This window comes from Perna viridis, chromosome 7 (assembly GCF_037379345.1).
Source record: "Perna viridis isolate PV_CMFRI_1.1 ecotype Kerala chromosome 7, ASM3737934v1, whole genome shotgun sequence".
Lineage (NCBI taxonomy): Eukaryota > Metazoa > Mollusca > Bivalvia > Mytilida > Mytilidae > Perna > Perna viridis.
Window position 1 is genome coordinate 45,507,358 of NC_142451.1, and position 27,620 is coordinate 45,534,977.

The 27,620-nt window shown below is 32.5% G+C and overlaps 1 protein-coding gene across 3 annotated transcripts; it reads right to left on the reverse strand.

The window, feature by feature from the left end:
* Positions 1 to 967: 967 nt before the first annotated feature.
* On the reverse strand, positions 968 to 16,298 carry LOC148612924 (uncharacterized). Of its 3 annotated transcripts, none has more exons than XM_088594851.1 (7): positions 16,179 to 16,298; positions 10,665 to 11,043; positions 10,077 to 10,142; positions 8,964 to 9,311; positions 6,888 to 7,065; positions 6,198 to 6,292; positions 968 to 3,259 (listed from the first exon to the last, which is right to left on the reverse strand). In XM_088594851.1, the coding sequence occupies exons 2-7, from the start codon at positions 10,990 to 10,992 to the stop codon at positions 1,863 to 1,865; spliced, it is 2,412 nt and encodes an 803-aa protein (XP_088450977.1). In that variant the 5' UTR covers positions 10,993 to 11,043; positions 16,179 to 16,298; the 3' UTR covers positions 968 to 1,862. The 3 variants fall into 3 exon arrangements, with proteins under 3 accessions (XP_088450977.1, XP_088450974.1, XP_088450976.1); XM_088594848.1 differs by lacking the exon at positions 16,179 to 16,298 and adding an exon at positions 15,822 to 15,950; XM_088594850.1 differs by lacking the exon at positions 16,179 to 16,298 and adding an exon at positions 15,684 to 15,758.
* Between the last annotated feature and the right edge of the window lie 11,322 nt (positions 16,299 to 27,620).

Sequence of the window (27,620 nt, forward strand, 5' to 3'; positions counted from 1 at the left end):
AACTTATTCACCAAGAGCTGTATCAAATCCACTAACAATCATAAAGATGGGTAATTGCCCTCTTTCCATGTGTTCTTGTAATTTTACTAATGAGAAAATAGATGGAATAAAAAGATTTTCATTAAGAAACTATTTATAAGTTTGGATTTCACAACATGAAAATCGAAGATGTTCTTCTTTTTCACCGTATAAACCTTCAACAAGAATCAACATGAAGAGTATTGCATGACGATGAGACTGTCCGTAAGTCCAGAGCTCCTCAATAGTTAGGTCCGCGATGTTTATTTTTGGACTGTTTTCCTTTTGTCATTTTATATTCCCGGTCTTGTTCGTTTCGTCTCAATATTTTCCCTTATTGACACTTTTTCAATGATGCCATTTTATATTCAAAAATAATCTAGGTGGACTATGAGGAATACAGAGAGATGCTTTGTTCGTGTGAACACTGTATGTTTTCGAGTAAACGTACAGATGGCAATATAATAAAAATAATGTTGTTAACCTCTGTCATCTAAGATGGTTCATCTCTTTTGAAGCCGACATGTGTTTGCGAAAGTTTTATTGAAGCAGTCATGCTTCAAGTTTAAATAATATCTTGCAGTATATAATTTAAAAATTAATATGGAACGTCTGTATACAGAAAGATGTTATGCACGTCTAACAGTTAATGACTAAAACACCAATATTAGAAGAAAATGATAGAGCAGGTGGTATTCGTATAAATAATAACAACCGGAAAGGAACGATTTATCCACTTTTATCATATTGGTCGGCATAATTAATAATGTACATATATATGATAAAAAATGCGTATGTCATGAAGTTGTGTTTTTGGTCCAACTCTAATTTAAAGAAGTCCACTAGATTATTACAAAGAATACCTTACTTTCGTGTTTTTTCCTTGTGAACGGAAGAATCATGTTCTGGATCAATACTGTCTACCATTCATAAGCCATAATACATGGAGTGAAACGCTCTTTCATGTTTAATAAAGGAATATGGAACACCGAAAAAAACAGATAATAGGAAGTCACAAGAGGAAAAACAATATCTAAAGAGTGCCAGAGGAGAATTCTACTATACTACAAAAGAAAAATTGCAAAACATGATTTGTATTTACCTGTTTTTCATTTGGTAGTCCTAAACATATATTTTTCATACGATTTTCATAGCGGTCCTAAACATATGAAAAAACAGATGAGAGACATATGTTAAAACATATGTTGCATTTTTTCCTGTGTAGCATCATAGAATGTATCACTGAAGCCACGTCTACGGCCTTCGAAATTGAAAAAAAAGCAACTTGCAATGCATTCTGAAGTTTACATAATGAAACAATTGGAAAAATTAGTTAAATGAAATAGAAAGTATTTGTGACGATTACCAATAGGATACAATATTTGAATAATACCAGTATATGAGTGCAATGACTATCATATATGCTTTACATACACATGACAATTTTCATAATCTTTTGCCATGTTCATTAAAATTAATGACACCATATAATATATATAATTTACTTGATACCAAATTGACGTGGAGATTTAAAATTGACGTGGAGATTTAAAATTTTTATCATTTCATTGGTACTATGAATTTGGGTCTTATAAAGAGCTTAAGTATCTATGTCGGTTCATTTTCACTGTATGAAGGAAAGTTCTATTCCATGAACATAATCATTGCATGTGATATAATTGCCATTTCCTCCAGTACATTATGCTTTATCCAAGAAAAACAAAACTAAAAGCATTAATACACGTGTTGCTTATTGGTTCCAACAGATATAGTTAGTTTATAAAATATGTTCAATTAATGATTCCTTATTTTTGCTGATATTGAATATTTCGGTCCCTCGCCTTTTATAGCATTATTTCAAACATAACTGAGGATTTTTGTTGGTTCGACAACCCACTTTTTCGTGCATCATCCGACGCAGATAGAGCGTTTAATTGTCTATCCACTGCCATGTTGTCTTCTACGGAAACAAGGCTAGTTCCATCGAATGAGACGGGGCGACTATTATTTTCGAAAGATGACTGTCTGCTGCTTTGATCGAATGACGCCTGTCTGCTGCTGCATTCAAACGACGACTGTCGACTGCTGTAATCGAATGATGGTTGTCGGCTACTACTTAAAAACGGCATTTGATGAAATGAAGATGCATTACTGCAATTGTCCATAGAAGCTTTTCTGGAGTTTGAAATTATGCTGTTGTTTTCTGAACTCATAATCTCGGAATATAAACTTGTATTGTCAAACGAAGAACAACTCACGTCTGTGTTATCGTCACGTGATACTTGTCTAGATGGGACTGAATCTAAATCATTACACTGGTTAGCTTTTGCGTCGATTGTGTTCGGTTCAATATTTGGACTGAGAATGTTTTGTCCACTGAATAATCTGTCAGAATGTTCACTACATGTCGACGATACACCTGCTTTTCGTCGTGTTACCGTATTGTTCGGCTTAGAGTCATCACATGTTGACAAATTGTTACCTTTTTCATTTGATTCAAAATCTTCCAAAGTTGCATCTGACTCTGTTTGTGTAATTGTATTTTCTTCTTGGGTTTCCATCTCATAAATCAAATTACTAGCTACAGGTGGAACATTTGTTGACTGAGAACGAGACCCACGATCGTGAACAGGTTCCGGTTTAGATAATGCCTCACTAGTTGAGTGTGAACGTTTTGTATCTCCTAATTTTGGTTTACGCTCCATAATATTGAAACTTTTCATTATACGTCGCAATGTTTTTAGGCCCGGATTTTTCTTTTTATTTGTGTTGGAGACATCAGGAGATGCTCTTGCATCTAACTGAACATCTTGAATGCCACTTGCCCCTGACATTATTCCGGAATCACAACTATCACTAGGTTTATCCAAATCGATTGAACTGCAGATGTAAGCACCAGTAACACTACTTTTAATGTTATCTTTTGATTTACTTTCCACTTTTCTCTGCACTGATGACGGGTTTATATCTCCGGTGTTACTTTTCTGGGAAGTGACTTTTGAATTCGGCGTATTAATGCGTGAATTACTCTTGTCTAAATTATTCATATCATAGATCCGAAGCAAATCACTATTGTCATCCAAATTAATTTTGTCTAAATGAAGAGATGCACTTAGAAGATTCCAGAATGCACTTCCAAATTTAAGTCTTCTTGCCTTGATTGAGCTTATGCCACGCAAAACTCTTGGGTAAGCTACCTCCTCGTCGATCAAAACTGGTATGATCTTTCGCCGTTTTGCGTCTATAATAACAAAGAAAAAGAGAATTAAAAATGATCTTTACTTCATGTCAAAATGTTAAATGATACCAAAAAAACGTAATGTTTAATTTATAGATATTAAATAAGTGCGTGGATTAAATAAACACCCCCAAACACTAAAAAAAAACAAAAAAACAAAAACAAAACAAATTCAAAAAACAAAGTTAACAAACAACGCCGCCCAGTATACACATTTATGATGACACACAGATACATTTCGTTTTGACTAAATCATAATGTATAATTATAAATTATACATTACAAATTATACAATATAAATACAGCATGCTTATACCACTTTCAGCTAACACTTCCGAAAAAAAAAAACACTCACAGCCCTCTTAATATTCTTGTCATGAAAATGACACTATATTCGATATAACAATTCCACTTGAATAGGCCTTGACGATACCTTTACTGGGCTTGTTATACTGACATTCCTATTCAAACAAAACGCAATGCAGTTACAACTACGCCTAATAATTAACATGGTTTCTTTTGACCACTTCCTGCTTTTATAATAAAGGTCAAAAAGTCATTACCCATTACCTACAGCACGAGATAGATTATGATATTTGATAACATATCAATGGTCTCCATTAAGTTTATGGGACATGCAGTGCTGGTACATGTATCACGTTTATGGGACATACTGTCCTGGTACATGTATCAAGTTTATGGGACATGCAGTGCCGGTGCATGTATTAAGTTTATGGGACATGCAGTGCCGGTGCATGTATCAAGGTTATGGGACATACTGAGCCAGTGCATATATCCAATTTAAGGGACATGCAGTGCCGGTGCATGTATCAAGTTTATGGGACATACAGTGCCGGTGCATGTATCAAGGTTATGGGACATACTGAGCCAGTGCATATATCCAATTTAAGGGACATGCAGTGCCGGTGAATGTATCAAGTTTATGGGAGATACTGTGCTGTGCATGTATCAAGTTTGTGGGACATGCAGTACCGATGCATATATCAAGTTTATGGGATATACTGTGCAGTGTATATATCCAACTGAAGGGACATGTAGTGCCGGTGCATGTATCAAGTTTATCGGACATACTGTGCTGGTGCATGTAAGATTGTGTCTTGTACATTCGTTGTCGTTCTTACATCCATGAAGTTTGGAGTTATGGGTTTTGATCAAATAAATATATAGGAAAAAGCCCGAAATTCAATCGCAACCTTTCTATTGCAGTTTGAAAACTTTTCTAATATAAAAGATAAAGACAAACGGACTACAATGACAGCACTATTATACTATTATATGGCGACAAAATGTACATTCAGTTAAGGGTATATTATTATATAGGACGCTTACTGTACTGGTGCACCTGGTCCATGCTCCAGTATTTAGTGGAGTCCGAGTTGCTCAGTCATGCTTTTGTTACTTTGTATGTATGATTTTAGTTACTTTATGTTCTTTGTTGTGTATATCTGTTTTCAATGTCTGGTCTTTGTCCCTGGATTGCATTCTTTTGATTACCGTTATAACCTTGGTTCCCTTGATTATTCTTACTATGTGCAGCAAAATAGTTTATTTACACGGTTCTGATTTTCCTCTTTGTAAACAATAATAGCATTTATGTAATATAAACTTCTAACTTTTTAATTATTTGTATCACTATAACGTATATTTGGAAAATTGTAAAACTTTATGTTGGATATCCAAATTGTAGTTCTGATCTTGTGCATACATTGGTACCTTGTTAGATTATCATTTGGTGTATTGGTGTGCATTATGCACCCGATGCCCAGAAGCCTTAGTATCCTTCTTGAAAAAATTAAGCAAAAGTGTCAAACTTTCTTATTCTTTAAGCCATATACACACCAATTGAAGTAATAAACGAATCCATTATGATATGCCTTGAAATTGTATCCAATAGAAGCAAAAATACCTGAAAAAAGTGTCAGTAAAAAGGGGGATACTGAAAAGGGGAATACTAAAGAAGGGGATATCAAAGAGGGGGAATCCATTGGCAAAGATGATTGGATGTTCGAAGACATATTAACTGAAATGGAGAACGCATGAACAGGCAAGAACACACACACACACACACACACACACACACTGATGTGCAACAAGAAACTCTACAAAACTGGATGCGAACTCTGAAATCAAGGTCTTTAAATTATATATATCTTAGAACACTAAATGACTAACCTGGCACAAACTAGGTGCTTAATGAGTAATCGAAGGAACCAAGGTTATAGCGGTAATCAAAAGATTGTGATCCAGGGACAAAGACCAGACATGGAAAACAGACATACATAACAAAGAACACAAAGTAACTAAAATCATACATACAAAGTAACAAAAGCAAATGAGCAACTCGGACTCCACTAAAAACTGGGAGCATGGACCAGGAGCACCGGTAGGGTAAGCGTCCTCTGCTTTTCTAGAATCACCCGCCGAGTTGCTCATAAAAAGTCAAGTCCGGGGTAGACTTTGAAAATTGAGCTATAGTTAGAAACATACTAAATAACATTATTAACCACAGTACTTTTTGGTAAATTTGAGAAACTATTTTAGGTACAGGAATGCAAGTCTTCCTTCGAAAATATGAAACAGTGGTGAAAATGTATAGCCATGTTCATTTTCATAGACCAAACATTAAAATAAAAAAGAAGCACGGAGAAATTAAATAAAATGCTTCAACAAAATAGGTACAAGAAAAAATGAACCAAAAGTTGAATTAATTAAACACCATTTAAGAACTGAACTCAAGTATAAGCATTTGTATTTTATATTTAATATTGCTTACCTAGGCTTAATTGTCGACAGGAAATATAAGCATGACTTTGCTAATATTACGCTAACATATCAGGTACAGGAAAATACATTCAAAGATGAGAATCAATAAAAATAATTCTTAGCATTGCACGAACATCAGTATTAAACTAATGCTTACCTGGATCAAGTGTCTTGACAAACTGAGTGGCAAAAACACATGCAGGACTTGTTAGGTACTGGTTTGACAATATAACAATAACACGACTGTTACATCTATATAATAATGAATCATTCATAAATAATTGACAAATTGTCACCTCTTCTCAACTCAATTTGAAAGGTAAATTGAAAGGTTTATATCAAAGTATGATGAATCTATGTCAGCTGTATAAGAGCAATACTGTATAAAATATAGAATCTATCAAACGAGCAAGGAAAGATATGAAATTATATTGATACATTTTTGATGACTTGATACCTCATTTTGAAAGTTAAAGACAGTTTTTTATTCAAGGTTTGATCAAATTTCAATAGATATTTATACGAAGTACCAAAAGGGAAAACCCGATTTCAAATAGGAACTGAATTTATTTCCGCATTCGAAACAGATATTATCCCCTCAGTAATTACGCTATGAAGACGGGAAAACTACGACGTTGGGCTACGAAATTATATGTAACATCAGCAATTTTCTTTTGTTTCGTGGATTATTTTAATTGATTGATTGAATGCTTACATATTGAAGGCAACCTTATATGCCGAACGTCAAAATTATATGAATAATTGGAAAGTTAAAAAATAGATTGACAAAAAGATTTAAATTTGGGGAAACATAAATTCAAAGAAATAATAGTATAACTGAACGTACCTAGTTTCAATGACCTCTGCGAGAGTTTCGAATTCGTACCGACCACCTAAGAGTGCTTCCTGGGGTATAAAAAAGTCTGCATCCTGGTCCTTAAATGAGGAATTTATTTTATCTGCTAATAACAAATCATCGTCCGCACAACATATGCAGGCTTTGTACGTTTTTAATTTTCCTTCTCCTACAACAGTACATGAACATGGAATCAAATCGACATTGACAAAATGTAGTTAAGATGCATCGTTGGTTCGAGGAGCACTAAAGCCAAACTAAAACATTTATTTACCACGACAAATCCTCAAATTCAATAATTACTGCGATTCTTTTATTTTTGTAAACAGACAAATAGTACAACTTTTATTCGCAATTCAAATGAGTCGCATTTTGGATCTTTTTTAGCGTTTTTGATACGAGATATTTGTCAAATACTGCAATTTAAATTTCATATTTGACTAAAAATGACAAATTCCCAACTATCATTGCCTACAATAATTTCTGAAAAGCAATAGTTTTAAAATGATTTTCATGAAACTATGATATCTCTGTTATTTTGGGGGTGCATCACGTTACATATATAATGGAGTTTTTCATATAGATGTAAAAGGTTATTTTTTATATTCGTAAGCTGTTTTTAGCAGACCTGTCAACATTTGCAATTTATTTACCAGTCTTTGTAAATATTACTAGTCAATTTAAATGATGTAATGTATTGCAAGATTCTCTGTCTTTGAAGATATAGAAAAAAGTTCATTAAGTAAACTGAAAGGTGTATTTCAAATGTAATCATTAAACTATTAAAATACAATGGCGCCAAACAATTACAATACTTAGGTTCAACAACCTAATCAAATCCGTTTCCGTTAAAATGACGTAAGAGACTACATATAAACGGGTTGGTCACTTATTTTACCCCTAGCGAACCCGCAGCCATTGCGATCTAAAATAGCAGAACTGACGTTGGTGAAATTGGGTTAAACTTACAAATGGCTACGGGAATATGATCTAGAAATGTCTAGCACGTTTGTCAAATGTTTATCACCGATTTACCACATCTTTAGTGTAAAGAACTTTAAATTAATTCACAATAGAATGTACCGGTTATCTGTTTTGGCCAAACAAAAAAAACAAAAACAAAAATACGAAAAACAAAACACAAGAAAAACCCCAAAAATGTGGTCCCTATGACTCTTCCTATCCTATTTTTTCAGCTCAGAATAGTGCACCATGAAAGTTTTTTGGTCATTTTTCAGGAAGCGCTATTGAAGTCAGAATATTTCTCCATAGACATTATGTAAACGAAAAAAAATTGCTAAAAAAATCTGGATCTACCTACCCTATTGTTTTTCAAGAAGGTGTATTGTTATTTTATTATGTATCCCCAAGCACTGTTTTCTATGTAAAATTATAACCTGTACATAAAGACCACTCGTCTTTTATGACCAGAAATTTACTCTCCTTTCGATGATACTTAAGACCGGTTTCACTATAATATCAATTATGCTGGAGGTGAATGTGAATGTATATTTTAATAATGACTTGTGTTTCTCATACAAAACAAACCAGTTATGTTAAGTATATAAAGCAAGAAACATGAATTATGTAAAAAAAAAGGGTAATGACTAACTGATTACATAAAAGCCCACATTCTCAATACATTTAAGAATGTTTCTAATTTTGAACTGCATGGTTATTTCGTATAACCAGTTCCAAACGTTAGAAGCACAACCTATATTTTGTAATCTTATGAAATCTTGATAATATTGAAAAAATGATTCTTAATCGAAACATTACAGTTGTTTATTTTGGGATTCAATTATTTGCTTACGAAAATCGACATTAATGACCTGGTTCTTTTGCCTAAAGTAAACAAACCAAACAGAGGGCTTGTTACAAATCAAAATAAATGTTTCCAAATACCAATACACCAATCATATGAGTTTGTGAAAAATATGAATAAATGAAAGTCGATGAGCAGTATACTTACAATGAAACTCGAACCCTGATGACCCCCAAAGAAAATTTTGATAGCAAACGTAAATCGTTCCATAGTAATTTAACATTTGCCAAAACATTACTTACGATCATCGATCGTCAGATAGTCATCGTGACCAATAGGACTTTCGGGGCGAGGTTCCAATACTGGTTTCATATTCCTTTGCTGTCGTTTTTCTGTTGTTTTGATATTCTGTATTTTATTGTCTCCCTTCTCCCTCATGTTTATGTCTTCATCATTGGTCTCTGAATCACTTTCTTCAATAGTTGATAATTCTCGTTCCAACTCATTATTATTCAGCTCTATTGATTCAAAACCGGAGTCCAGGTCCTGTTCTGTTGTATATACGTCTTTCATCACTTCCTGTGTCACAGTGGATGACAAATTATCAATGTTTTCTAAACTATGCTTTACTATGGTAGTATCACCGGATTCTGAAAATACAAGAAAAAATAAACAATTGAGTTCATTTTAACTTCTGAAGGAAAGTACTAAAACTTCTACCAATAACCTTCTGCTTTTCAAAAATTATATCGTAACTTTTTTTTTGTAAGAATAAGACAAAGTGAGAAAAATCAGAAACATGCATGTCAAACCCCACCGATGTATTGTCATTCAAGGATGCTTTCTTTATTTGAAAAGACCATTATTTGATCTCTAGATTATCAGATTTGCTTTGAAATTTTCAATAGAATGTAAAAAAACTGCTGTTTTTTCATACCGTGTTTCATTCACTGCCTGAATCTTACATTGACTGACATTAAATTACCATTACATTACCAGTATTAATTACTAGATAAAATGTTTTATAATAGAATACAGAACCGTGCGTGAACGACGAAGTAATATGGGTGGCACAGAATATTTTTCCCGCTGATTTTTATTCTAATGTGATGTATATCATATGTTTGTCAAATGGTATAAACAACAATGGATTGCTAAAAAATAAATTTTGAGGTTTCCGAACAAAGCAGCCAAATCTTACACAAAATAAAGAGTAATCTCCCTTTTTCAATGAATTTCGGTGCTTTTTGACTGTTATGTTTAATCCGTTCCCTTGATTTTGCATGGACATCATCTTAAATCTATGACGTTTTTATAAAGCTAAATTATTTGAAAGTAAACGAAATATTTGAGTATAGCAGCTCCAAAAATCTTGATTAAATGTCTACAAATAAATTGGATGAAATTTTACATACCACGATTAAATCTCTTCATTTCGGTGATAGGAGATATTCTATCTAGATGGTTTCGTACATCTCTAACTATAAAAGTCAAACATGGCAAATGGTAGGAAATGTTCATTTAAGAAATACATAAGTATACAGAGTGCAAAAGATAGTAGTTATAAGGTTACAAATTATTTCTAAGCATATGCAAAGTTCATATTCAACATGATGGATTCCTGGTGAATGTGGTCAGGCCAAAATTAGTAAGGCGTTATATGTATGATTATGTTTACATTTATAATATTCTACATTTAAACCTTTCACTTAAGCAATAAGCAAGAAGATTTAAAGCTTCTTAATTGTATATATATGTCTTTCATAGATTGTTTTTATCTTCATATAAAATAAAATCCTCTATTTTATGTATTTTTAAGTCTGAAATAATAATGCAAATGTAATACGTACATATCAAGTTAAATGTGCTCACATGCTCAAAGAAAACTTAGATCGGCCTTAAAGATTCTGTCAAGTGTAATTATTTAAAACGAAAACTTGTGCCGTTTAAATGCTCAGCAAAAATTAAGAAATAAATTTCCGGATATTTTGCAAAGTACTTACACACGGACTGTTTTATGTCGGAAAGACAATCAAATCGTTCCATTTTCATCAAATTGCTAAGGAGATTTCCGATGGTACCAGATTGGCGACCACTCCATTCTTCCAAACATGCATAAGTTCGACTGTGTTTTGTTTCAAAGTATCGAATATGACAAAACTCAAATCCCGCGAGTTCGGCGAGACCAGATAGGTCACCAAGTACGCCATTTGACGACGGAATCACTGCTGGGGGATCAAGATGAATCGACAACAATCGACGTGTTGATGGTCCAAGTATTCTTAAAGGTAGATCATGGAAATCTTCAGGAACAAGTAATCCTTCACCCATTATATAATGTACATCACTAGATTAAGTCAAATCATAGATGAATGGCGAAGTCTGCAAAAAGTAAAAAAAAAACAATGTTAGGTAAGACGAGGAATTAGACGGCTAATACAAAAGTCCGTCCACAGTAGTTAATTCAAGAAAGAAGGAAAACAGCTATTCTCATTACATGATGAAAGCACAATAGGTAACGCAATATAATATCTGAATTAAAAGAAGACGCATAAAGGATATACCAAAGAGGCATTCAAAAACCTTTTTGAGGGTAAACGCATATAAAGGAGTGTTTGGAAGGAATCAATTATTTTATCATAAAAATCATGAAAAAACCTGCCATTACTGCCTTCAGAATATTGTTGGCGCAATAACATGACATATGTAATTTTCTTTCTATTTTATAGGGTTAGTTACATATAGATATTTTATTTGCGACTTGAACAATTTTCTACATTTTCTTTTTTATTCCAAAAAAATTTCAGGTCAAAACTGTTAGGTACGAATAATATTGACAATTGAATGGTTAAACTTTACGACGTAACGGAGTTTTTGGGTGTTGAAAAGTATCATATGATATGCGCTTGTCCTATCATGCTCGTTGCAAAACCACTGGTAGTTTTGTCTAGTCTGAAAAAGTTCTTCTATGAAATTTGTAAAGAAACTTTCGAAACAGTCATAGTAAAACCCATAAAAAACTTCTGTTATGGGTATAATGTTTATTAAATTGCCACTGAAGTAAAAGATTATGATCAATGCTTTGAACAATTACTTCCCATTCAAATCGGTCAAATGTAATATTCCAAAAATATATTTTCAGACGAAGAGTCATCATGTATGTCTGTATGTCGAAGGTTTATCCAAATCGTCTACCTGTGAGAGAAGACCAATAACAGTATATATTGCCTTGTTAGGATGTCGATTACTCATACAGAATGACAGGTGTCTTGTATTTGTTTAATAGTATTATATAGTATGTTATAAAGGACATGATTATGCACAAGATAGTTTGAGATTTGTAAACGATCTTGATTTGAAAGTAAATCTTTCCTATTCTTGAAGAGTATTTTTTCTCGCAATACTGAAACTCAACGTTAAAAATTTAAATTAATGAAGTTTCTGTCATAAGATATCGAAATTGTTTTCATCGCAAAAATTAATCATATTCAATTCACTGTAAAGGATAAGATAAGGTTCCTAATAAATATATATACTGATAACTGTACACAAAATTAGATATTTTGTGTATAGAACTGAATCATTGCAAACTTTTTCAGTTTATGTCAAGTTGTTTCTTCAATTTATCTTAACCTTGAAATATCATTAAATTTAATTTTATAAAGAGCTATTTGTTGTTTTATAAAATCTTATAATTATAAGCCCTTTTATGATGACAAGAAAATGACACAAAAACTATTTTTCTTTTTTTTTTTATGGTATTTCAAGTTGGGCGCACATCTAAGCCTTTTGACGTAATTGAGGATTTACAGTATCAAGTATGTTGTTGACAGGTGGAATGTAAAATATCGTAAGTGCAGGTAAAAATACCTTGATTGTTTAGTTACAAACACATTAAGTTAAAAATAGGACACTCAAACTTAACTCCTAGCGGTTTGGTTTTTACATTTTTAAATTTGCACCTTCAGATATTTGATGTCCAATTGGACAACGGGTATAGAAATTCCCAATCCCAACTAGAATATAAAAAAGTCGTTGTTAAAAGTTAAAAGAAAAATTAAGTGTACAAAAAAAAAAAAAAAAAAAAAAAAAAAAAGAAAAGACGGCTAATGACTTAACCCCATGCAACTCCTGTTCAAACCACGAGCATTATTAGACCACCGAGGCGGTTAGTATTCTAGGTTAAATGACGTAAAAATAATTTGATTTTTTTATCTCCAAACTGATAAGCTCATTTATTCCACATAAACATTATTTTTGAATATCATGCGACATTTATGTGTATGTTGACAACATCAAGGAAAAGTGTGCAGGTAGTTGACCTTTATAATAAATTAAAGTTTAGAATAAATCTGTAATTGGTGTCCACCTACACAAAACTAACATAAACAACCAGGATGGGAGTTTGTTTTGCACGGAGGAGACGTCAATCTATGAAATATATTTTCCCCAAACATACCGTTATAAATTATAATTATTGCGATGTAATAAAGTTGGCAATATTTGGATATGAAAGTAGCATACAAAAATCCTGTCTATTACCTCTTATTTTGATACAGGAATAAATTATGTAGTTAGGTTTTAATGAAACCTCTTTTCTATCAAACAATACAAATCTAAATCAAAAGGCCATAAAAACAGGATTGTAATAACATACAAAACAAATATAAAGAAACAAGACTTGTGACAATAAATTTCACTCAAATATATGGTTTTTAATTATCAAATTAGTTGAAAAAATGTTGATATCTCTGTACAAATCCTACTTTTGATACAAGGATTTTCCTTCATCGTCGAGTTTTACATAAATTACACTGATTTAATTAATAATGTAGTCCATATATGGTTTATATTGTTCTTAAATACTTTGTCATTTATATCCAAAGGCCAAGGTTTTTTTTCCTGTGGTATCTGAAATATCGCAAACCTTTCCACAATCACACGTGGTTTATCATGAACCGTAAGAACACGAATGTCAGGCGAGACCTTCGCTATTGCTATAAAATTGACACACTGTATGTAAAATTACCAAGTATTCAGATATCAATTATATGTTAGTAGAGTTCTTTATGAAGAAAATAAATTTATAAATGCAAATAAAATTCATTTAGACATGACCGCAAATTGTTCAATTTCGCTTGGTTGAAATGTGGCCCAGAAATGAAATAATTGGTTATCGGCTTAATGGCAACCTATCGAACAAGGAAATGACCTTTCGTAACCTTTGTAGAAGTACAACGTAAATAAAATAATAAATATTTCATTTTATAGCTTATAATTGATTACCTGTAGTTTACTTCTTCGCTTTAGAGTGTAGAAGGCAAAAGTAAATAACAAATGAAAAAGAAAAGAAAAGAAAAAGAAAAAAAGTTTGTTCATATTTGTCAATTCATTTCACATTTAAGTTGACAATTCAATAAACAGGTATGGTATGATACAAATACAAACTTAGGGAAAGTTAGATAAAATATGTAAACCGTACATTTTAAATTTAATCACCGACTCTCCATCATATAAAAATATAGATTCATCTCGCTTAGTAAGTTTAGTTTGTTGGTGTTGACAGAAAGGTGAACTTTTTTCCGAGCATATTTTCCATTCATGTTTTTCATGTCATAAGGCAAAATGTTAAAATCTGGAATTACATTTCGGCAATATTTCGTTTCTTACTTTAGATAAAACGAGAATAACAGAAAAACTCTGAAAAAGAAACAATCATAAGTACAATGATACAAAACAAAATGAAGAATTCTATTGTAAATTAGCATTTACATAATTTGCAATCATCCCGTTTCAAATAAAAATAATGTAATTTATTGGAATCCTTATTGATTTTGATGACAATTCTGTTACTCCATAATAAATATATTTAAAGTTTAGAGTAAACAGTGAAAAATTCAGTAACATTGAAAAGACTGTAACAGGGAAAAATCGGAATTGACGTATACGTCTAATTTATTGATTACGTAAAAAGGGGCGCAACCTAAAAGAGAATCGAAACATTGGATATTGCACAAGTTCAGTGAAATCCGTTATAAGCCACACCATCAGTAGATCATTGTTCAAGAACAATTAAATTTTAAGGTACTTAAATAAAGTGTTTTGCTTTTTATAACGTAAAATAAAAAGAAAAGAAAGAAGAAATGTTTGGTTTTATAAATGTTTCACTGTAATTCATTATAATTCTGGACAGATAATATGTTTATAAATGACAACCTTATCACACGATTCAAAGGATTGTATGCAACAATAAATCATTTAAAGTCAAATCATTACTATTCTTATCTGGGAGATCATGTCTGATATGTATTATTCAGACGAAATCGAATGACATAGATGCTCAGAACAATTCGCTGAAAAACACTGAGATCCACACAAAATCAAAACACGAATTATACTGTAAGAACGCCAATAAAAGAGGACAAATAAAGAAAAAAAAAGCTTTTTCGTGTAATATTAATTGTCATCTTTGTTGAATGTTGCTTATCTAATCGATGCGCCCGCTTAATGCTTCTAAGTCAAAATTCATTTCAGGTATTTTACTTTGTATTCACTTTTTTGTATTTTTTATTGATCTAAAACGCTTCTAGACAAATCTTGTATCAAAATACGTCTCGTAGATCTGTGTTGTTTGTCTATTTTTTATACCGGTTCTTCGTATAACTTTCGTTATAAAATACATTTTGATACATGTTACCGTTCGAAAAAGACATTTTGTACATCCTGCAAAGAGTATGATTGCAATACTGCTAACTTAATCAGTTGATTGATGATTAATGTGATGAAAAAAAAAAAAAAACAAAAAACAAAAAAACAAAAAACAAAACAAAACAAAATATCTCATTCTTGATCTAAACGCATTGTATTTATTTGATAAAGATTAGTATTGGAAAATTTGCGCGAACATGTATCAATATAATCTAGATTCAAAACGTCTTTTATTCCTATTGGGTTTGAACGTTTATGTGATTGAAATATTTCATTAAGTATAAAGGCAATACCTATAAGAAGAAATTACTAACCTGATCTGTAAATGTACCGGAAGTTAACTAAGATATAACCGTATTTCCTCTTAACACAGTTATGTAGGCCGTTAGATTACGAACACAATATGTAGCAAGTTTAAACCAAATGTCTTAAGAACCATAAAAGATACTTACATTCAAAGATTAAACTCTATAAAATACATTTGTATGAATTGTACTATCTTAAAGACACATTTTCTCTGTTAAGAAGCCATAACATGATGTTCAGTGAAGCGTGAATGACAGATTATATACATATTTTTATGTTGACAACGTACAACGTTATATAAAAACATGGGGCACCGGAAGGTATATGTTCTTACACTTGTTAGAACAATATTTAGCAATACACATAAGATTTATTTCAAATGGCGATCACATTAATGGTTTTCCTGTGAATAACGTCAGCAACAATTTTTAGGTTTTTCCGCAAGTACATAAGACACTTTGACTCTCAGAATTTCTTTGCCGTTTTTCTTTACCTACTTTTACCTTCAATTAAGGTCACATAGGACTTCGATTTATTTTTGAGTTTTTCCGTAAGCACACACTTATTATTCTCCAGCGTCAGTATGTACAACATAAAGTATACGTAGATGTCACTACACCGAACGGTATGATACCGGAAAGGTCATAAAGACAAAAATATAGTCCAATGAAACTCACGTATTTGTCCCACTTTCAACAGATTTTATGTTTATTTATATTTTCGTTGTGGTTTAATGAGTTTAATCAAAGCAATTTGCATTGTTTTGGTTCTTTTTAAATCATTTTTGTTGACATTGTCGTCCAAGTATAATCTCCTAGTTCTCTTCAACCTTTCCAGTAAAAAATCAATTTTATATTTTCATTTCCGAGTGGAAGTAATCTTTTCAACATTTAGTCATGTAATATATGAAAAAGGAACCTCTATCGCACCCGTGCGAATGTTGAAGTAAGCAAAACATTATACCCCCCTCCCCCCCCCCAAAAAAAATTAAAACAATCCAGGTTTATATAACATACATGTATAATGTTTCAAGTGGTGCTCAAAGTTATTCTATATATCAGAGTTATCTTTCTTTGGCCATATATTGTCACGATTTTCTTTCTGACTCAAACGCATGTGTGCCGAAAGTATAAGCTGTTCCTGAATAAGCTTTTTTAGATCATTGTAAACGTTATCATGCTCCCAACATCTTTAATCAACTCTACTGATACCTTAATTATGTGATTAAAATCAAATCGCAAAGATATACTTGTCAACATTAAATTTTTACTAAAGACAAATAACTTTGCCATAGAAAGGCATGAATAACTGAAATCGAGGTTACAGGTATTTAATCCGACAAAGATAATGAGAACAGATCAATAGATTAAGAGACAACCGGCCAATAGCTTAAACATTTGGAGTAAGCTATCAGTGGTGATGTAAATGCCTGAAAAATCAATAGATAATAATGTCCCTATTTTTCTATTCAAGTAAACCTTAACTGTTCGTAAGATTTTTTTATTTAGATGTTACAATGCAAAAGATTCCTTATTTCAGTTCTTATATATTATAGTTATACATTATAACAATGTATTTCCCATATAGGTCCATGTACAAAAACCAGACTTCCATATCAATCCCGTGAGTTTTGCTTCATAACTGATAGGTCGAAATTTGAAACAAGGGATCAATATGGAAAATATATTGTCATGATCTATTTGAATCAATACACAAATACTTCTAGAAATCTATTCTAACTCCTCGTAGAATTTTATATGGTCATTTATAAAAAAGTGTTTGTATTAAAAATCATGATGTTTCCTTCTTAAATAATGAAGTTATCATTGCGCTGGGCTGAAATCGGTGATGTTGCCGTTGACGACGGGCAAATAACCAGCTAGCCAGTGGCTGATATTGTCAACTTTCGTAGTTATAAAAGGGGCAGAAATGTCTCTTTCACTTCCAAATATTTGATGAGGATTATTTATGTGTTTAGGGGGAAAAGTCGTGCATGAAGAGTTGTGGTCATATTGATAGATAGCATATCCGTCACTAAACAAAACCTCCTTTTGAAGAAAGAAGATGTTGAAATACCGGAGGCTGAAATTACTGCGTGAACAAACCAAACCCAACAGGCCAAAACATATACAAGTCGCATAATTTAAATAAATCAAAATGTACACACAGAGTAGCAGCATGAAACCAACTATACTCGGCGTCACATAAATAAGATACTGTTAAAATTTGAAAAAAAATCTACGACTTTATTGTCAGCTACCGTCGTTTAAATTGTCTTAAATGACTTGCTCATTCGTTAAGCCAAACGGCTTCTCCCTTTACATTGAATCCAGTGAGATTTTAATTCTCGGTCCTAATATTAACATTGTCAAAAGTCGGTCATGTTTACAGTGATCGGGTTGCTAGGAGATGTTGTTTACGTTTAAATGGTTTGTCCAAAAACGGAAGAACCCAAAATGCATTTCGGCGTTAGTTCGGCTAACTCGGATTTATTCTACGCGAATTAAGTACAATTCCGAGAAGTTTATCAAGCAGACGAATGTCACCGGAGTTTGACGAGAACTTACGAACTTCGTTTGTAAACAAATAGTCCCGTAGAAACCAATATGACGGATATTAGTATTGTATTTCCCCGTAAGGATTTGTTACGCACAATTTAAGCCAATAAGCGACTCGTTGGCACTAACACGTCATGCATATATGCGAACTATCCCAAGAATAAATAAAACAGAGACAACTCTAGCGGTAGTTTAAAAAGTAGAGCTTCAATTCGAAAATGTGCTGTATATGACGTCGAGTATAGGTGATGAACGCTGGTGCCCCGTAGAGGAAATGTCTTATTTAACTGACCCATTTGAGAGAGAATTTCCATATCATGTTCAGCGTACGTATAGAACCGATGATTGTAGATCGTATCTGTACAGTTGTTTTATCATGTTTCCAATTCAGTCCGTCCGATGTTTAAATAAGCATTTATATGACAATTAATGCAAAAAAGTGAAAGACTTGTGATATCGTCGTCCTGGACAGAAGTGATTATCAATTTGGTTATATACGATATCAATTGGTTATCCTATTTTTAAATAGATATTTCTAAAAAAAATATTATTTTCAAATAAATCTTTAATCTTATGATCGGCGGGTCGATTTTCCAAGTATTCAATTTCGTTAAATAAAGTTAACGTCACAAATCCACTTAGTTGTGTATAAAATATTTAGAACAGAAAATATGAAAAGACATTAAAATGACTGAAAGCTTTAAAAGAACCTCTACTTATAAATATTGGAATTAAGTATTAATATCACTTTACAAAAGACAGAAAAAAAGTAATAAAGGGAACCAAAATTCCAGCGGAAATAAAAAAAAAACGCAATCCAGGGACAAAACCAGACAGGAAAACAAACACACACAAAAAATTCTCGTACAAAGAAACAAAAGTAAACGAGCAACTCGGACTACAGTAAAAACTGGGAAGATAGACCGCATGCAAGTAGGGTAAGTGTACTCTGCTTTTCTAGAAACACACACCGAGTTGTTCATAAAAAGTCAAGTCCGGGCACTGGGGCTAGACGAAAGAGGAAAAGAAAATTATGACACATTAAACAAATCGGTTTTCGTGGTGCAGATGAATACACCGTAACGATCCACGAATTAATGACGAGGAACATAAAACTTATGTAGTGATGACTTCAAACTTGTAGCAATATAACCCTGTTCCAGAAGCTTAATTGTAAGAAGTCTAGCGCTGTACAAAACGTCTGCGTAGTTATGAACACAAATATAAAAGGATATGGCTAAACGATGTTTCGTTCTTTTAAATATAATACAATTATTGTTATTATACATTTGCCCTATTCTCAATTTGACAAAGGTATTGTTTCACTTGCATTTTGAAACCATTTCAGCAATTTACAAAGACAACAAAGATCAATCTAGAACACCTGAAGTATTACTTTTATAATTTGCATAAATCTGTAATTAATATTTTCTTTCTATTTTTAAAATACATATCTTTATTTGATCGCCATTTTAACACACTATTTACATTAAAAAAAACTGCAGATTTTTGTGCGAATTGTAACAAACAATATTTATTAACATTCATACATACTTTTACCCATTTAGCTGATTACAAAATTATAAAGCTAACACAAAATTGTTCCGACGGGTATTAAATTATAAACAGAGGATTTGTAGCAACTCATATAAGTGCTAAGCAATATATAAATCAGACATAGCTTAAGGTGGAAGTAATTCATGGTGTTAAAAACATCCCACAGATTTAAAAACATACACTAGCGAATATATTAAAAATTAAATATACCAAATTTAATTTTAAATCCAATTTTCTTTTTATAAATACAAGAATTCCCATTCAGTCTTCTTATTTAACTAAAAGTTTTTAAACAGAATTTTTTTTGGAAAAGAAAACCATACATACAAGATCAACCGAATTTAGTACGACAAATTTTGCAAAACAATTTCTTACAAAATCTATTTGAACAACCGAATAACACACTGTGACTATCATTATGGTCTGTAACTACTTTTGACATAAATTAAAGCGACTTTGAATTTGATGGTATTAATTAATCATCTCCTGTTTGATTAAAAAAAATAAATAAAAACTGCAACTTAAATGTTTTGTGAAGCAACAGATCAAACTCTACAACAATATGATACTTGATATTGCGTATTATCGCTATTTTGTCTAAAATCCCTTTGATCTTGGCCATACGATAATTTTCAATCTCACGCACGTCGACTGCGAATGAAAATTATCGCTAGTTTCTATGTCCTCGCGTGACATACAAGCAACAGCGTAGGAATATTTGACTACCCAAATAACCGTCTGTTTGTTTACTACGTATGAAATAATGGCTAATTTGTGGCAATAAGTTCTAGTCTACAATGGAAAATTATTAAATACAGCAACTTACCCGATAAGAATAAAAAAATCCCAATCGTAGTACGTCGCAGAAAAATAGTCCCGAAAGGAAATTGTGTAGTGCTTATAAACTTACATATTCAGGTCAAGAAAACTGAAAATAAAAGAAAACTAATACCTTACAATTAAGCAAAACAGAAATTAAGCAAATTAAGCAAAGCAAAACTCGCGGGAGTTTCTCGATCATGCTCATCTCGTCCCGCGACAAAGCCGCTCGACTAGATAAGCATGATAAACTCCCTCTGGTTGAAAAAATATTAAATAATCTAATATTACGTTTTTATTGAGATCGCTTAAAATGTTGTAATCATACGTAAGTATGTATTAGAACGATAAGGATCATGAAGAAGACGTTTTATGTATTTTTCCGGATAAATATAAAATATATAATAAACCTCTCTCTACCAAATCATAGAATGCGCATTTCGCTCTTAACGACGCAGCTAGTCTTGGCCAGAACCATCCATGTAGATCTTTCTTTGTATAGTCACAAAAAGCGACATGACGTAGAAAATCGGGAATTGAAATCTTCTCATCTATTTTGACTGGAATTATCCTTTTTTGTCTTGCACCTAAAATTAAAGCATTATCCTTATTGTTGGAAACGACTGAATGAAAGTTAATTTAGTGACAACCGCTGGTAAAGAGATTTGAAAAAAAAACCCAAAGGAACACTGCTAAAGAAACATAAAGAACCGTTCATTTTAATTTTGTAAGAATATTGATAAATATGTCAAACTTTTATTGCAATTTGTTTTTTTATTATCCAATAATTTATTTGAACTCGTGAACTCACCAGGTGCGAGTGAATGTGCATAATTTAATCAGAAGTCACATTCTTCGCTGAGGAAATAGTAATTTGACAGTACAATTAGTAAACGTTTACATCTGAAAATAAAATCCGAAAATAATCTGAACTAAACCACAGTAATGTTATGTAAATACACACTTTCATGAAACCAAATGTTTTTGTTTCTGAATTGAGAATTACACAATGTTTCTATCACAAAACAATTTATGTTGAACATAACGGCGCAAAATATGGAGAAAATCTATGAAATGGATAGTAATAAATCCCGTATAACCACAATACAATAACTCGCGGCCAAGAACACTTGAATACTTAACTCGTTTACGGAAGAAGTTCTGCACATTCGGTATATCTGGGCGTTCTTCGGCATCGGTGATCATATTTCAGATATTCACAATTTTCAATTAATTATCCAATTAATATTGCATTTACAGACTATTGGATTGATTAAACTATTGCATGAACTCGTGGACCGTTATGGTGTATCCATCTGCACCATGAAAACTGATTTATTCAACGGATCATAGTTTTCCTTTCCTCGTTTGTCTACCCCGGACTTGACATTTTATGAGCAACTCGGCGGGTGTTTGTAGAATAGCAGAGGACGCTTACCCTACCGGTGCACCTGGTCTCTGCTCCCAGTTTTTAGTGGAGTCCCTAGTTGCTCATTTGCTTTAGTCGCTCTGTATGTATGATTTTAGCTACTTTATGTTCTTTGGTGTGTATGTCTGTTTTCCATCTGTGGTCTTTGTCCCTGGATTACATTCTTTTGATTACCGCTATTACCTTGGTTCCCTTGATTATTCTCTACAAGATGCAATTTTTTTATTTTCTCTTTTGTGTTATTACCAAACTTATTATAGTTTAGAAATAGTGTCATATTGTACCATTGTATTCAGGCATATGGATTTTTTAAAAATAAGATTATAGTCATAACTCCATAAACAATTTTATCTGCTTTTGAATTGTAGTTAGGGACCCATACAGGAGTACGTGAGGTCTCTGCTTGTCTGTGAGAATTTCATGCGATTTTCACTTAATGTTTTCGTTTTTTTAAATTTTTCTTCTGCACTTTTGTGTATCAATTTTTTGTGAATATTGTCTTGTTAATTGTTTTCAAGGACTTATGTTTAAGGAAAATGTTTATCGAGCTTACATTTTCACGCAAAAGTTTTTCTGTGACAGAATTTGATTTTAAAAGTTTTAAAGTTGTTTATTGACGCAGGCAGTCAATCGAGTATGCATTTAATGATTCAGTTAGAACAAAATTAAATGGAAAAAAAATGTTTTTCTTGGTCATGTATAGTAAGGAGTCTTGTTTCATCCGTAAAGGGATCCTCAGAGGAACTAATTACTGCAAATTAAAACAGTCACATAATTGTCTTGTAGGTATAATATTCATACAGATTACTCATGACAGAGGTAATGCAAATGTTCGTTATACAATAAGTAAAAATTGATGTAAAACATAGCATTAATTAGATATAAAAAAACTTTGCTCCTGTATTCATTCAATATGTTAAATTATTATGTATTTCGGGTTTTACATGTAAAAGTGTTTAGAATACTTGTATAGAATTTAAAAGTAGTTTTCAGCATAACATGGGTTGTAACCTTTTTGTATGACTTATGATGTACCGAGATTCTCAACCCCGCATGGGAGGAATAGGAATTGATGTTACATAAGACAAGGACATAATTGTTTGTAGGTTTAAACTGGTCTGGTCATGTCAGTTAACTGATGTTAGTTCTTTCTGTGTGCATTTGTGAAATATATAATAAGTTTCTCTATTTATGAGTTACAAGGGACTCAGACTTTTTTAACTGAAATTTATGTATGTTTAATTATGATATATTTTTCCACAGTGCCCAGTTTTAAAAAAAATGGAGGGTTGTGATCATTCCAAAGTACTTTAACTCCGCCGCATTTTTTAACACTTGTCACAAATCCGGAAATTCTGGTCTTGGTATGTCCGGTTTCGTATTCACTTTCAGTGTACTTTATGTTGCTGAAGTATATAGATGCAATTATTTCTATGTGCCTGTGTATAATGTTATTTTTGGACCAGATGCACCTTGCCCAGTTTTGTTAGGGTTCCCGCGTCGTCTATTGAAGATCTACGGGTGGCCTGGAGATGACATTTTTCATCACGGTGAGGTTGTAGTCTCTTTGACATATTCACCATATCCATTCTCCTTATAATGCTTAATAAGCAGCGTTTCTTAAACTAAAATTTCATAAATTGTTAATGACGCATTAAATGTTGCTCCGATATTGTGCTTATTCATCTTTAAAAAATTACGTTATTCAACAGAAAAGCCCGTCAGATTTTGGAATTATGAAATATAGTGTCTATTTTTATGAAAAACAAAATTGTTAACAATATATAACGGGAAATAAACCGGTAGTTATTTAAAACAGATTGAGGTTTGAAATAAAGATCTCCCTGTTCCAAAATATGTGGTATTTATTTTATGGCGAAATATATACTTTTGGTAATACTTATTCGCTAAATAGGACAGAAAAAAAACCTTGCTAATTTCATTAATCATATGTTATGCTTCCTTTTTAGCAATTATTAACATCTACCAGAATATGGAAAAATCTTAGAACTAAAAGGCATCACTAAAAAGGTGTCATTCTCGTTAAATAGTTCTTTTTAATCTTTTTCACGAAGTCAACACGGTATATTTGAATAGATATTGAGCGGAGGTTTTGTGGCGAATGCATTTAAAGTACGTCAATTCAGGTGTATGTTGCATTAACAATACAATTTGTATTCTTGAAGTAATTTACAACAATTGGTAAGATACACTTCCTTTCACCTTCTTTAAATTAGTCCTTTATGCATACCTTTACTTCTTGTTGAATGTCCGTCCATGATAGAAATAAGTGCACAATATAGTCGGGGATGTAAAACCCTTCGTTTTAAAACGTGGTTCCCTTCTTAGAAACACTCTGTAAAAAATTCATCTTATTATTTATTTTATTTTGATCATATCGTTTACTCTTATATCTAAGACAAAATATGCCAAAAACAAAGAATGATCGAGAAAAATCAAAATATTATATTATAATTTAATTTCAGAAGTAACCCGTTCAATGAGTAAATAAAACGAATGTCCGACATCTCAATGACAATTTTTTTTTGTGGTGATTTTGACGTCATCGATTTTTTTTATTATCTAATGTTAATACTTACATTATATTATAGGAATCGACTGTTATGTTTATGTGTCTATTTAAAATAACCTCAATGCCCGTGGGGCACATTTGAAAGTAACCTGCACCACTCGTGCTCCACGAAATTGATATTATTTCTTCATAGCCAGAAAAAAATTAGACAGTCATTAAATAAATAATCTATAGAATAAATGCTCTTTCAAGAAAGGCATGACAGAAACATCATCAGCCAATCAAAACTGACGAAATATCGACCGAAGCGTCAGTAGTGGGATAACTCAAATACGTCAAAATCGAAACACGTGTCCTGACGTAAACGTCGGAAACAAGACGATCTGCACATACAATGTATCGAACTGAATAAAATTAATAGATTTTATATATATAAAAAAAACAAAACGTCACACAAAAACTAAAACTCTAGCAAAATGAAATCCCATGGACAAAATAACTAAACCAAGAAGATCTTTCAAGAAAAATAATGTTAAACAATAAGTGATGTATTTCTCGCAACGATACATTATAGAAGATATCTTAACACGAGAGAAAATAATGTCATTCAAACTTACCTGTCATTTCTCTATGTTTGGTGAAAGTTACATAAGATTAGAACGACTCTGTTTAAGAATTCTGTTAATTACTACAATATCCGAGTGAGAACGACCAAAAGGACTTCCGGTTGTGTCTTATTGATAAATGAGTACGTCAAGAAAGAGAAAAAAAGCTTTTTTTATTCCACTTCTGTACTTGAGGAAAGAACAACTGGTTAAATATGCACAAATGTACCACTTTTGGTCAGGAAGTAACGGTCATATTTCGCGAGTTCAAATATTTAAATAATAGCTTTCTCGTCCCACATCTATCTATATTTATTGTAGTTCTTTATATCAAGAACTAGTCCTTATCAAATTCAGACACCGCCTATAGAAGATCTGATTCACGGTATAGAAACACCCATCGAACAAATAATGCTTTTTCGGTCTACAGATGCTCTTTCTCTAAACTCTATTCTATACCTCTTACTTTACTACACTCCCTTTACAAAACAAGTCTTGACACTCCTGTTTCTGAACCTACCTCATCATTAAACAGACTTGTGGCCTTCATTTTGGACATCTCTTTCTACAGACTCTTTAAACCAGTTTGTGTCAAAGGTCGAGATGAAGGAGTAATCAAGCGAAAACTAAAAGAATTGAATCCAAGGACATAGACCAGACATGGAAAACAGACAAACACAACGAAGAACATAAAGTAACTAAAATAATACATACAAAGAAAGAAACAAAAGTAAATGAGCAACTCGGACTGCAATAAAATATACATTATGTATTCCACTACCTGTGTCAACAAGGGTAGAGATGCATTTAATTTATCTAACATCCTCCATTACAAAACTTCACGAACAAGATTCCCCCGTATTTCAAAGACAAATAAATACCCTTTAATTCATACTCCCATACTTCACCAATTGCATCCAAAATGTGCAATTATAAAAGGATGTTACAGGTCCTCGAGGTTGAGGACTTCAGTGCTAAACACCTGGCTGTTCTTTCATTTAAATATAATCTTCCGGTCACGTCATTACGGATGATTTAAACGTGGATCGTTATGGTATATATCTGCACCTTGACAACTGATTTATTCAACGGGTCATAGTTTTCCTTTCCTCGTTTGTCTACCCCGGACTTGACTTTTTATGAGCAACTCGGCGCGTGTTTCTAGAAAAGCAGAAGACGCTTACCCTACCGGTTCACCTGGTCCATGCTCCCAGTTTTAGTGGAGTCCGAGTTGCTCATTTGCTTTTGTTACTTTGTATGTATTATTTTAGTTACTTTTTGTTGTGCATGTCTGTTTTCCATATCTGGTCTTTGTCCCTGGATTACATTCTTTTGATTACCGCTATAACCTTGATTACTCCGTAAGGCCCTTTCTCCATACATGGGAATAAAACCTTTTAAATTCTTATGGATTCCGTGGAGGACTATGCAAGAAAATGTAACAAATGAGAACAAGAAGCATTAATTCACTGTTATGGAGGGTAAAGGCTGTGATTTCTTTAATTTTGGAACATAGTTTTAAATAGGTCCAAATAGTGAAAAGACTTATACTGCTACCACACTCTCCAAAGAAGATAAAGTGGACAACCAAAAATCTGTGCTATCCTCTTTCGGTCTCTCTACCAAGGACGATGATTGTGATCTACCGTCTATGTACTTAATTCATAAATTCCACAAGAATCCATACAAGCAACGCTACATAGCTGGATCTGCAAAATGTACCACCAAGCAGCTTTCAAAACTTTTAACTTCTATACTCACAGCTGTAAAAGATGGTTTCAGTCCTACGACACATATTATTAATTCAATGTGGATCCTGAAAAATTCGATAGATCTTCGGGATACCCTCAAATTCAAGATTATTATCAGAATACAATATCATTAAAACCTATGATTTTTCAACTCTTTATACTTCTATTCCTCATAAACCACGAGTCAAAAACATAATACGTCTTTGTTACTCTAAAAAAGATGTTTTCAAAATGCTGGATTTTTTTTATCGACAACATATTATTGGTCTAATGTGTGGTGGACGCGTTTTTCAACAACGCGCGGCATTCAACTAGGAACAAATTGTACTCTTCTACTCGCTGACATATTCTTTTACTATTATGAAGCTGATTTTACAGCTGATCTGATCCAAAAGGAAGGGAAATCGTTTAGTCAGATCTCTTAATCTTAGTTTCTGCTTTATAAATGATGTATTTTCGTACAACGATCATAATTTCGGGGATTTTATACATCGCATCTACCCCAAAGAACTTGAGGTAAAGAATACTACAGACACTGTGAAGTCGGCCTGATACTATGGGCCTGACATTTACTACAACCAGTGTCTGCTTTCTTCTGACCCTTTAAACGACAAATATAATTATTTATGATTGATCTGAAATTACTTCATTGCGATTTAAATGTTAGGGAAAATGACTAAACGCCTGTACTCG

Bases quoted from the DNA above. Each gene is read 5' to 3' on its own strand.
- LOC148612924 (XM_088594851.1), bottom strand. From the start codon at position 10,992: ATGGGTGAAGGATTACTTGTTCCTGAAGATTTCCATGATCTACCTTTA. The intron at 10,143-10,664 runs GTAAGTACTTTG...TGACTTTTATAG, and splicing joins CGACATAAAACAGTCCGTGT to TTAGAGATGTACGAAACCAT. The intron at 9,312-10,076 runs GTATGTAAAATT...TTGTATTTTCAG, and splicing joins AATGAAGAGATTTAATCGTG to AATCCGGTGATACTACCATA.